We start from the raw sequence: 12,684 nt of genomic DNA on the forward strand, positions 1-12,684 counted from the left end.
CACCGAGGACAGGCAGGAATGTGGAGAGGAGCGTCAGCAGCGATGGCTGAGCGAAGCCACAGCTCCTTCATTATGCGTTTATGTTACACTGTGGCCGTGTGGGTGACATTCATCCACTGCTCCTCTGGAATCCCCTGGACACAAGAGAAGGTAAAGAAATGAAGAGGGTCTGTTGTTTTAACATGCTGCCACACTGGCATAAATGTAACCGTCTAAAGAAGTGAAACCTTTTTACAAACTTGCCACATGCAGTGTTCTATGATTGTGTTTTCATTTTGCCTACTTCTGACAAACCTCTAATCACTGATCCACTCCAAATATCTCGTTTGCCTTTTTAACCATTTAAAAACATCTGAATTCAATATGTTTAATTGTTTTGTTCAAAAATAATTTTGAATCATATGAAAAATAGTTCAGTTCTGTTTATATTCTGTCTCTGCAAGCGTTTCCTTTTCAAGATGAAGATTCAAAGTTCCTATACTGTTTATGAGGATAAAATGAAAGCTATAAGTTCCCAATATCGGTTTTTGATATGCATGATATATTATTCATGATATGCCAACATCCCTCTGTGCTGTTGTGTAATTCTCCTGAGATCCACCTGGGTATGCCTGGCCATTCATGCTCCTCATCTGTGTTCTTCTTCTCCTCCTCTCCTCTTCGCCCTGTTGCTATGGTAGCACAGTCATCATCATTGATCCTCCAATTGCAGGTCTTGGTATTTATAGACCTTAAGTGGACCCCCTTTTTAACTCTCTCTGTGCCCAGTGAACCCCTGCTCTTTGGATAACTATATTCAGTCTGTGTGACCACATAATGATGCCCTTTGCACCGTATGCTGCTCTGTAATTACAGGGTGAGTCAGTTCGGGCCCAACTCAGTATTGGGAACGTGTTTTGCAAGTGGATGGTAATGCTTCAGTTGTAATGACTGAAGGAGTGTGTCCTCCCCTATTGTCTGAGAGAGTGAAACCAAATTAGAAGGAAGAGCAAATACCAACGATGAATTCCCATAACAATCGCTCAACCTGAAGAGTCTCATACCATACCGGTCAAAGGTTTGCTGGTTCCAGCTTCTTAAATGTGATGATGTGCTGTTTGCTGCTTTGGGTGTGCTGTTTGTATGTGATGGCTGTTTCTCACCATTTTCCTTTATTGACTGATCAACAAATAATCAACAGAATAATGGATGGTTAACATAATTGATTGAAGCAGTGTAAAACGTACAAATGGGCTTTGACCGTGCTCTGATATTCACCATCAGCTCTCTCCCTCCCGCTCTCGGTCCTTGTTCTCAGTTCAGTTTGTAACCAAGACAACCGTGGCTCTAGGCAGGTGAACTTTGAGACCAAATGAAAAAGAGGCTTGGGATCAGAGGATCAATATGTTTTTTTTTTTAACCTGTTGCTGCAATTTAGCTCACATGGAATTGACACCTACAGCCTGAAACCTGAAGGCAAATCCATATTGTGCTCCTTAAATTGTGCAAAGTTTTTTTTTTTTCCTTCCTATAATTATGTCTATTTCCCAGAGCAAGAGAGACTAACAGCATGTTAACAAGCAGCCTTCACTCTTCTGCCTCTCAATTCAATAGATCCCTGCATCTCTAAAGTAGCCCTTGTGTGTTTTTGAAGCCACTCAATCAGCATCTATTCACACTGGCTCTCTCTGAGGAGGTGTTAGAGTCTAAAACACAATGTTTAATACAATCACCACAAGATCAAACCGCTGCTTTTTTATGCTGAGCTGTATGTTTTTGTCTATATATATAGACAAATTCCTCTTTTTTTTCTCCCTCTGCTGGCAGATTTAAAGTAACATGACATAGTGCTGTGACAGTGGTTATGTATTCTATGTGTCATCCACATTATTTCTTCAGAAGTTGTTGATCTGAAACTGTGCCACTGATTTGGAAATTGTTCCATATCCTTATTGCAACACTGCAGTGATTAACAGCAGCCTAGATCACAGTAATCTGACCACAGCGCTGATGTTTACTGGCCCTAATGGCTACCTTGCTCTACGCTGTTTCTCATCCATTTTGTACCGTCTTGTTTGTGTCCTCTGGCCCCCGTTCAGCTCCATCACCAATCTCTCACTCTAACACAAGATGAGATCAGGACCGCCGTGTCTCACACTGACCTGGAGCAGATGTGGCAGAGGGACCTGAGGCCACTGCTGGTTACCAGGTACCCAGGCTCTGCAGGCAGCCAGGCAGTGCAGGAGGTGAGTTTATTTACACACAGTATCACGACTGGACCACTTCCAACTACAGAAACACTTGTACAGGAAATACGTATTTTCCCCACTTTTACCTTAATGGAAAAGGCTATTTTATTTATAACACCATAGCATCTAAAGGCACGATAAACAGCACACTGGCTCCTTCATATTTTATGTCCTAGTATGATGGTTCAGTAAGAAATACAACCAATTCAGGGAGTCATCACAGAAATGTTGTTTCATTTTCAGGTCTAAATCAGAAACACGTCCTCACACAAGCTTAACGGCCACAGACTTAAGTCAGCTAATTAGTGAGGTGGTGATAAGGTGAGGCACTGACTGAGTGTTTGTGTGTGTTCACAGCACATCAAAACAACCCTCGGTTCCCTCGGAGCAGGCTGGGAAGTGACGGAGGATAAGTTTTTGTCAGAAACCCCCTATGGCGTCCTGCCCTTCAATAACCTGATTGCCACCCTCAACCCATCAGCCAAGCGCCGCCTGGTCCTGGCCTGTCACTACGACTCCAAGTACTACCCGCCGGAATGGCACGGCAGGGAGTTCCAAGGCGCCACTGATTCTGCCGTTCCCTGTGCCATGATGCTGGAGCTGGCACGAGCCCTGGATGAAGAGCTGAAGGCTCAGAAGGTGGTGACGTAGCACGTGACTTACAGCTACAACGTAGAACAAGTTAAAGGATATATCTGCATTACTGATCCATCTGTCTGTCTGTGAGCATTAAATAGGCTTTTCAGCCATACTCAGACCACTTGAGGGTGTGTTTCAGCTTTCATGCTTGTGGTCAGCACTGACTTGAGAATCACAGGCAAGTCGTACAACAACAACAGCAATGGCAGTAAGCTCACGGAAAATGTAGGCCAGACAAGACTAGTGCGCAGAATGTGGTGAACATCATTGTAGATTTCCTCAAGTCACTAAAACTGATCATGTAGCGAACATCTTGTCTAAAAACACAGTATGTTCCTAAAAACAGCTGGGCACTGTATTTTTCAGCACATGTTACTCAGACTGGAGTAACAAGTCAGCTGCATCCATGTGGGATTTACCTTAAAAAAAACACTGCAGTGTCCATGTTGGATCCAGGACACAGGTGAATAAACTACATCAGGCTTGAGGTGCAACACACTAACACATGTTAGCAGGATCAGTTAACTGAGGAGAAGAAAAATGTGCATATCCCTTTGTAGATGTCAAATTCATAGACAACAACATTTTAATTACAAAAGCTGTAATTATTGGTTTTCTTTTATAGGAGTCAACAGCTAACAGTGTTTAATTGCTCCATAAACAAGTGATTCAAAGGGAAAACGGTTAGTATTCATGCAGCTTGCTCCTCTGCCCTTTTCCTGTTGGGCTCAGACGCCTGTCTATTGGGCGGACAGTGACAGGGCCCGTGACAGGGAGAGATCAGCCAAGGGGCATGTTTATCAGACTCGGCTGTCGGTCACAAAGGTCACTGTGGGAGCAGGAATCACACTGAATACAAATACATTAGCTGCCACGGAGGCGGACTCATAGTCAATACCACGGCTGATAAATGACGCTGAAGAAACTGTAACATGAATTAAGCTTTTTTTTGGAGAAATGTTACAATATTAAATAATCAAATGAATATTCCACACAGAGGAAAAGAAACCTCAGGCAGTCTTTGTGTCACTTCACCTTTAATGCCACTAGGCGGCAGCAAAACCCTGGGAATGCATTTCATGTGACTGAGTCTTCCTTCTGCCTCCCTTGTAGAGCTCCAGCCCCAACCTGACCCTGCAGTTGCTCTTCTTTGATGGAGAGGAGGCTCTTTTCCAGTGGAGCGACACAGACTCCCTGTATGGGTCCCGCCACCTGGCCCAGAAGATGGAGGCGACCCCACATCCGGCTGGAGCCACAGGCACCAACCAGCTACACGGCATTGTAAATCACAGTTCTGCTCGCTCTCCTCTGCCACGAAACACCCACAGTGCGCATAATCTCTTAATCACACTCAAGATCACCACTTCGTTTGCTCATATCAAGTTAGTAGAATCTGCTTAGCCTCGATCTCCTCTCACACACAAAGCCCACACAGAGACCCAGGCAGGGGAGGCGCATGTCTTCAATAATTTTTCATTAAAAAAAACCTCTCAAAGCCACGCATTTCATCATCTGGGAGGCTTGGGTGTCTTCATATCAAGCACCATTTATTACACAGGCTATGATAACAAGCTGTCACATGAAGTGGTGTGTGTTACTGTCTCCCAGCACAGAAGAGATAGCACAACAAATTCCAGACGGAGATAAAGCAGACAACATTTTAAGGAACCTTTTGCAGAGAAAAGCACGTTCACACGTCAGCCTCAAAGCAGCGGCTCTGAGGTGTGATTGTAATGGGAATGGGCGTCCTGTCAGGGACGTATCTTCTGGATGGGTAGAGAGTTTCTCACGAGAGCTCACCAGCATCACCCCCCCCCCCCCCCTCCCCTCACGCCCCTCCTTGTCTCCTCTCCAGGATCTGTTTATGCTGCTGGACCTGATCGGGGGTCCCAGCCCGCGCTTCGGCAACCAGTTCCCCAGCACAACACACTGGCTCTCCAGACTGCAGAACACTGGTGAGTAATCAGAGGTTTCGCTGTTTCACTGCAAACGCCATGCAGGTCTTTTTAGGCTGGTGAAGGTGTGCCACAGACAGCATCAGTCTCCTGAATCACTAGTCATTAATACATTTGTCATATTCCAGACACTTTTCATCATGGCTGTGCTGCCATCACTGCACTGTGGAGATGTTCTGTGTTTTTATTCATGCTTTTTAACACTTTTCCAAGTGAGCGGGGCTTGTTTGAAAAAACTGATCTCACCTTTTTCTGTGTACCAATGAGTATTTGAATGAAAAAGACAGTTGTGTGCTTGTTTGCTTATGTTGCCGACACTGTCAGTCAAAGTTGATCAAATAACACCCATACAGGCCTGATGAAGGGAACTTATAAACCTGTTAATAGATAATACCTAAGGATTGTTTTTTTTCTCAACCTGAACTAACACTTCAACACTTTTTAATTGTTGTGTGTCCTCAGAAAAGCGTTTGCACTCCATGAACCAGCTGGTGAATCATCCTAACAGCGTGGAATATTTCTGGCCTGATCGACCCGTCGGCCGCATTCTAGACGATCATATACCGTTCCTGAACAGAGGTATACACATCAAGTAACGCCACTGCTGCGGTTCTGATCACATGCATGGTGTAGCTCAGTCCTCATCCTGTGCCTCTCTGTCAGGTGTGCGTATCCTCCACCTTATCCCCTCCCCCTTCCCCTCCGTGTGGCACCTGTTCGACGACAACGAGCAGAACCTGGATCGCTCCTCCATTCAGAACCTCAACAAGATTCTGCAGATTTTTGTTCTGGAGTACCTCAACGTCAGACCCGCCCCCCCTGCAAACCCACAGAACGCCCCCTAAGAAAAAAACCATCTTAGAGTTTACAGCTTCCTTTTGATGTTTCACTGTTGTAAAGATGTTCAGCTGTTCTTTTTATACACCGAAAGAACACACTACACTGTATCAGATGGGAGCCGCTGGATGATCTACACGAACGAACACATTTTTTATTTAGAAATCTTCGTCTTAGCGTATTTTTGCTTACGTAAGGGTATGTGACATTTTTTCAAATGTGTTCATTAGAGACTAAAAGACTGAAGTTTCATCTTCCCTTCTAGCCCCAGCACACAGTATCTCCTGTGTGTTTTTTACTACACTGCTCTCTTTATATCAGCCAAAACCCCTCCTTTACACTGCGAGGAGGCATCTTAGTGTCTTAAGTCGAGGGCGTGGTGCCTCAAAGAGGAGGGAAAAGAGCTCAGAGGGAAAAACTATATATAATTGTGAGCAGTTAAAATGCTGTGATACCTTTATTTTACAGATTTCCCCGGCAACACTGAAATACATACATGAAAGTATCCAAAGTTGTTGATAATTTCAGGAGCATAGTGAAGGAATAACATCCAGAATCCCTGATCTGTTCTGCACATGTATAATGTGTGGCCACATGATATATGTGGGGGCGACGCATGTGAGACGGTGTCACCCTGTGTGTTTTATCTGCAGAGTGTGTGACATTTCCTCTCCTGCAGTGAATCTGTTCAGTGTTTATAGAGTAAGCCTGTCAGCAGCAGGAAGTGGGATTCTTTGTATTATAACAACATCTTGAGCTCTTCATATCCTGTCTTCTTAGATAGTGAAGTGGATAACTTCCTGTGCTGATGTTTCATGTGCCTGCCTTTGTTTGTATGACATTATAAGCCCAAGTTATACTGTGGTTTCCAGAATAATATACAGTGCCAAAACTGGACTTCCTGTGTTTTCACTCTGAAATAAATGTTGATTAAGAATATGAGAGAGAATTTGCTTATCTTCACAAGTCTTTGTTTTTCTGTGGATAAAGATGTTGGTTTTGTTCTGATGCTTGGTCAGTGTGATTATCTAAGGGGACCTGTCGTATGAGGACGTGTTCACTTTGTCTATTATTCTAACTTAACACAGCAAGAATAGCCGATACCAGTCTTGGATCTGATGCTCAGGTCTTTCCATCCCCTTCCCTTCCGTCCCTCCACCTCACCTCAACACCAAATCCCATGATTCACTTAATCCTCCCGGGGGGGGGGGGGGCTACCCTGAATTCCACACCACCCAAATCCACTTTCAATCCAGCCCCTGAGAACTGAACATGGATCTGACCGTGCCATTCGCTGCAGTCGGAAATATTTGCGATGCCTGGCAACAACGCACTCCAATATACTGTCTATCTTTACCTGGAGGAGATTAAAAGTATAAGTGCCTCAAGGGCCATTAGTCACCTTAGATCGCTATGTGGTGTTTGCTTTCCACCCGAATGCCAGAGAGTTGAGCAATCTGTGTGTTTTAATGCTTTCACTGACTTGTAAACTGTATTATACTGCACTGTAATAATAATACTCATCCGTACTTCTACCGTCTTTGTCTCTGTCAGCTTAATGTCGTGTTTTCTATGAAAGCTGTCTCCAGGCATTCTGTTTGTCAGTAATCAACAAAATTACTCAGTTGAGAACAAGTAAGAACATCTTTAATTAACTTTAATCCCAAGAAAAGACTTGTTCAAAAATATGTCTCGGTTCTGTCCAAGCAGCGAGACAAGCAGCATGTTGGAACAAGGAAAAAGGAGAGAGACAGAACAAACTGTTGTATGGCACTGTATTTGAGGCTTCCAGTATTTTTTTGTTTTGTGTTTTTGCCTGACACTAAATTGATGCGTGCCCAGGTTTAATAACAGCCAAGCTTTAATCTGCAGCTGATTACAGTGCAGGGTACACAACAGCCTCCAGCTGTACAGTGATGGAGTGATGGGAAGGGCAAGGTGTGTTTCACATAGAAAACAATAAGCCAGGAAAGGGCACTTAATGTCACGAACCGTAATGATAAAACTACTTGAGTTTCAACACTTACAATGCAAACTCTTTTTTTTTCTACTTAAGAAGGTCCTTTTTTTTTTTAATATTCCCTAACAATCTATCTACCTGACATGTTTTTTTTTCTGCTGTCTAATCTTTTGTGCAGTAGCAAGCTGCAGCCACACAACAAGCCTGTAGAGTAGCTCTCACTAGTCCCAGTCTTCACCATGCTACACATTTAATAGGCAATAACATGGTGTTTGGTCAAATGTATGAATTTCTCACACGTCAAGGGAAAATCACATCATCTAATTATGTCAGTTATTTAAAAATGTAGACAGTGGAAGCTCTCTACCTGCGTATCCCTGTGCCTGTGGATGGACTCTCCTGTGCTGCTGGGACAGCTGTCTGACTCCTTTGCATTGCATTACTGTATTGGGGGTGTTTTCTGGATTAGTTACTCAGATTGCACACACAGTGAAGCATTACTGTGAGCATGTGTGAGGGGTTTGTAGGGAAACCTGCTGCTACATGACTTTTGCAAAGAAGCAAGTAGCCAACAGAGAGCAGCAGTGAGTCACATTCACTACACTGATGGCTTCTTGGTGGTTTTCTCACAGGCATTGTGTCTTGGTGACTGCCAATATTATAACAAACTCAGCTGCAATCACACCAATGACTTAATGTCATATTTCCCTGAGCTCTGACACATCCGTGGAAAGCAATGAGACGTTTAACACGCTTTGTGCAAACTTATCCGATCATCTTTAATTTTAAGTCGTGTTGACACATAATTTGTGTGCTCTTGCATAGCTTTTTCTTCAGGAGCAGCAAACTATGAAGCGGGCAGCACACTGTTTCATGCTCTCACACCTCCAGTTTCAAACGAGAGCGGTGATCACACAGAAACTACCAACATTACACGGCACATTCAGGTGCTCCCCGTAAAGTCCTGCTGTGATGTCGGCCGAAGAGATAAATGCCATAAAGTGATGGGTGTTAAAGCGGATTTAGTCAGATATTATCATAAAATTGTCTTTTATAAAATTTAAATTGACTTGCATAGAAAGCATCGTGATATAAATGATGGTGTCAATAAGCGTCTGAAATATGAATATATAATTGTTCAAATAAAATGTGAAAACAAAATAAGATACAAGATTATTTTGTTTTAATCGTTTATTTGAATACAAAATAAGCTATAAGACTATTCAAGCCTGTCCGTGTCTAAGAGAAGCAAGGTGTATCATGTTTCGCTGGGTTGATATTCTGCGCCCGAGTGTGTTCTTTCCCAGCACTCCCTGCAGATCGTGAACGCAGCATTGATCCCAGACCGGGCGGTGAGGAGCAGCGGGGGGGGGTCCAGTCCTGCCCCCAGCCAGTCACGCGTGTGCAGAGCGGAGTTAGTGTGTGAACACAAGCGGACGAACAGCATCGACCTGTTGCGGAGAATGTGACCGTAACATTTCCTTCTTTAAACTGTAGAAACTAACTTTGCTGGCCTCGGTGTCTCTGCCGGAGGGGCGCAGCCGCCATGGAGCCCATCACCAAGTGGACGCCGAAGCAAGTTGTCGAGTGGATGAAAGGTAAGTGTGGAGCACTCCGCGTTCAGCCTTCATTCATAGGTTTTTTCACAGAAACAGTAGCTAATTACCGACATTACTGCTTTCCGGGAGCTTTCGTGTCCCAGCTGTCGGTCCCTGCTCGGCTACCTGCAGCTAGTTTCGTAGAAACTGCTCCTGTGTGTCAGCATACCTCCGCACGGGAGCTCAACAATGGGACTGCGGCTCCTTCTGGCGCCCCCCTCCCCTTACAGATGCTAGCAAGTTGGGCAAAGTCACTCCTATCAGCCGTGTCCCCCGTCCTCTGGCTCGGAGAGCTTGTTTCAGTCTTACTAACGCGTTGCATTCAAGCTCCAGTCGACTCCAGCTCTGTGTTGTTGGCACAGAATCGTTAGATTCAGTCCCAAACACTCTGGTTTCCTGATGTGTCTGTCAGAGGTCAGTAACACTGGACCCCCCCCCCCCCTCGGCTGTGATGTTTCAACCAGAGAGGAATGACACCAAGTCTTTAGGCTCATTGTCCTCCTTGGTTTTAATGAAGTAACATTGATGTGGAAGTTAACCACTGCTTGTTTGATTGTTGGCCACAGTTTTGAAATCACTGCCCTGGTGACCCCCCCCTCTCTCTCTTGAGGATGTCATAATGATGAACCACTTTGTGCTCTGTGTTAGTGCTTTTTAAGATCTGACACTCCATAAAACCCACTCTGGCTTCAGAAGCTGAGAGGAATGCCGGCTATGGTAATGACATCAGCACGCCTCGAATCTGAGTTCAGTCACAGCGTAGGTATGTCTGCTGAGGGACACCAGATGGTATGTGAAGTATGGGTGGAAATAGTCCGAGCGCTTTCGCTCCAAACGCAGAGAAAAAGTCAAGTGTGTGTGTGTGTATTACATGGCAAACAGAGTAACAGGCTGTTTATGTGGCCAGAAGTGGAACAAAGCTGTTTGCCTTTAGTTCACCGTGTCAAAGACATTTGGAAAGTTCTCCACAACAAATCATCGGTGATTTCCTTTTCTGTGTCATAATTTGCATCGAAGGCCAGGCTCTTTTGTCATTATTTGGAGCTATGGCAGCGTTGGAGCGCTGTAACTGCTGATTGAGGCATGCCTCCCAGTGCTCATCCATAGTTCGGAGCTAAAGGGGATTGTGGAGGGGTTAGTTTGAGTGCGTCCAGTGAAAAGAGCCCGGCCATGGCACGCATGGATGGAGGATTAGTTGTCTACACAGGCTCCATTGCTGTCAGTCAGGTCCCATTGCTGTCAGTCTCCTGCAAATCTGACTCAGCAGTTGTCTCTGTGGGTCTAAACCAGTGGATTTGCACAGCCCTACACACATGGTAGAAGAGAACTAACTGAAATGACAGCACACCATTCACGGGAATATTTCAGATATCCCTTTCACATACAAACCTGCTGGACATGGACCTGAACACGGGACGTCAGCACTTGACCTTTCATACCAAGTAATGGCTAAATATCAGGTCTGTTGTCTTTACACTTGGGATTCAGCAAAGTGGATGATGGAGTCTTGCAAAGTCATCCCACGAAATGCAGCTCTCCCCCATTGTGGTCTTAAAAGGCAAAACAGCCATTTGCTTTGGTCAGAGGCGTACTCAGAGGGTGCAGGCTACAATTACTTTGCAAGACGTTGGATCTGCCCCTAAGCTGTCAGTCCTGCAAAACGAATGAAGCTCTCAACTAAAAGTCAAAATACAGTTCAGCTCGTTGTCATAATTTGGACCACTCAACAGAGCTGGAGGGGAAATTTGTCCTGAATAGGGTATATTTGGAAAAGATAAAAACTACAGCTTGTGCTCCACAGTCACATTTAACATCTTAGTGTCCCAAAACAGCAAAGTATGTGGCTAAGAGAGGGCCAGAGGTCGCAAACAGTGTCAGTGGAAAAGAGACGAGCCTGTGGTGTCCTCAGCGACTGCTGTATAGTACAAAGCCACAACATAGCATACAACCACTGATGCTGTGTGACCGAAGAACAACTTGTGTAATCCTTTCATCGCACCAAGCACAAGCAGCAGGATCCCAAGTAAAAACCTCGTGGAGAGCAGGGTCACAGCCTCGTGTTGACCTGTTTACACCAACGGCAAACAAGGGTGTTTCTGGAGTTGTTTTGCTCTGTGTGAAAGAAGTAAGATTCAACTCTGAGACAACACTGTATGAAGATCTTTGCTCTCATTCGCCTCAGGTTGTTTTCCCCGGCAGGACAGGGACTGTTTTTGTGTATTGAGGCAGTTGTTAATCACTTGCATTGTTCAAGGAGATCAAGCGGTGGTTGGTGGATGTTTATTGCCAGTGAAAGGGCCTTTGGTTCTTTCAATTTAAGCTCTGTTGTTTTCTGTTTGGGGACTGGAGATGCCCTCGGGCACATTTCCTTCACCGCGAGCTCCGATCTTCCAGCTGAACATGTGGTGTCATGTGATAGTTATTCCATATGTCATGTGTGGGGAACATTAGGCCCTACTGACAGTGTAGATGTCACAGCACAATGTCTTTTAATCAGCAAGTGAATTAAATTATGGGTTTGTTGTGGTTACATCCAGTCACATTAAGACAGTGACCCACATGCCTGTGTTGACAAAGTCAAAAGTTTAAACCATATGCTGCTGGTCATTTTCCAAATATAGTCCACATGGGCACCGCTTCAGCTGAGGAGGGCTGGCACTCCTCAGGGAATGTTTAGCTCCAACTCAGCTGAATAGTTTCTCATTTACCAAACATGCTTTCTTTTTTTTTCCCTCCCCAATTGTCCACTTTGTAGTTACTGGGGCTGTGGCTGCCAGGTTTTAACAAGGCATCCCAAACATGCAAACCTGCACAACTACTGTTTGACTGAGTGGCTTCAGTTCTTTACCAAGCAGTTCAGTACACGCTGGATGTCCTCCAGCACTTTCTATACTTAAATACTGGCTAATCAAATTTCAAAGCCCTGTATCTGGGCATGGATCAGGCATGTGAATTTTAGCGATGGGTTTATTTTGAGCAAGAGGCCATGATTAAAGTCCTGCTGATCTAGTGGCCTAAATCTATCTCATGCCTCTTTTCAGAGCAAACACTCCTGTTTGACACACATCTAATCTATGCAAGGCTTGGCTTCATTAGCTTATCAGCGATGTGTATGGAACTACAGTTATGGATTTGTGTCTTGCGTGTGAACCTGTCCCGTAACTAGAAGTCTGATATGAACGTTCAGATGTAGGTTCAACATGTGCTCCTACCTACGTCACACAGCTGGCTTGCCTGATGTCATGTGGATGATAGCAAGTGTGTGTGTGTGTGTGTGTGTGTGCTTGTATCCTGCCTCTCAAATGGCACCAAAGTGCTAAGGAGGCAGTTAGCTTGTCAGAGAGGTGGCAAACATGTGCTGAATGTGCTTTTGTCTTCGACAAAGTGTGTGCTTGGAAAAATAACAGCATTGTGTCTCAGTCCGCACATGCTGAATGACCCCACTGATGGGCACCCTCAGCAGCCTT

General features: G+C 44.7%; 2 protein-coding genes across 2 annotated transcripts in view; both read left to right on the top strand.

The window, feature by feature from the left end:
- The first annotated feature begins 8 nt into the window (after positions 1–8).
- Positions 9–6,598, top strand: qpct (glutaminyl-peptide cyclotransferase). Its single transcript, XM_070842785.1, has 7 exons — positions 9–150; positions 2,079–2,225; positions 2,586–2,867; positions 3,981–4,148; positions 4,723–4,822; positions 5,285–5,401; positions 5,486–6,598. The coding sequence occupies exons 1-7, from the start codon at positions 19–21 to the stop codon at positions 5,665–5,667; spliced, it is 1,128 nt and encodes a 375-aa protein (XP_070698886.1). The 5' UTR covers positions 9–18; the 3' UTR covers positions 5,668–6,598.
- A 2,567-nt stretch (positions 6,599–9,165) lies between these two features.
- Positions 9,166–12,684, top strand: part of LOC139211704 (connector enhancer of kinase suppressor of ras 3-like) — a 45,436-nt gene continuing 41,917 nt past the window's right edge. Inside the window, exon 1 of the mRNA XM_070842033.1 lies at positions 9,166–9,217. Within this exon, the coding sequence (XP_070698134.1) occupies positions 9,166–9,217 (52 nt within the window). The remainder of the gene's footprint in view (positions 9,218–12,684) is intronic.

The sequence above is a fragment of the Pempheris klunzingeri genome, chromosome 13 (genome assembly GCF_042242105.1).
Source record: "Pempheris klunzingeri isolate RE-2024b chromosome 13, fPemKlu1.hap1, whole genome shotgun sequence".
Taxonomy (NCBI): Eukaryota; Metazoa; Chordata; class Actinopteri; order Acropomatiformes; family Pempheridae; genus Pempheris; species Pempheris klunzingeri.

What these genes read in the sequence shown, in the direction of transcription:
- qpct (XM_070842785.1), top strand. Translation starts at nt 19, where the DNA reads ATGTGGAGAGGAGCGTCAGCAGCGATGGCTGAGCGAAGCCACAGCTCC. An exon ending in AAGAGCTGAAGGCTCAGAAG is followed by an intron (nt 2,868 to 3,980) that starts GTGGTGACGTAG and finishes CCTCCCTTGTAG; the next exon opens with AGCTCCAGCCCCAACCTGAC. An exon ending in CCAACCAGCTACACGGCATT is followed by an intron (nt 4,149 to 4,722) that starts GTAAATCACAGT and finishes TCTCCTCTCCAG; the next exon opens with GATCTGTTTATGCTGCTGGA.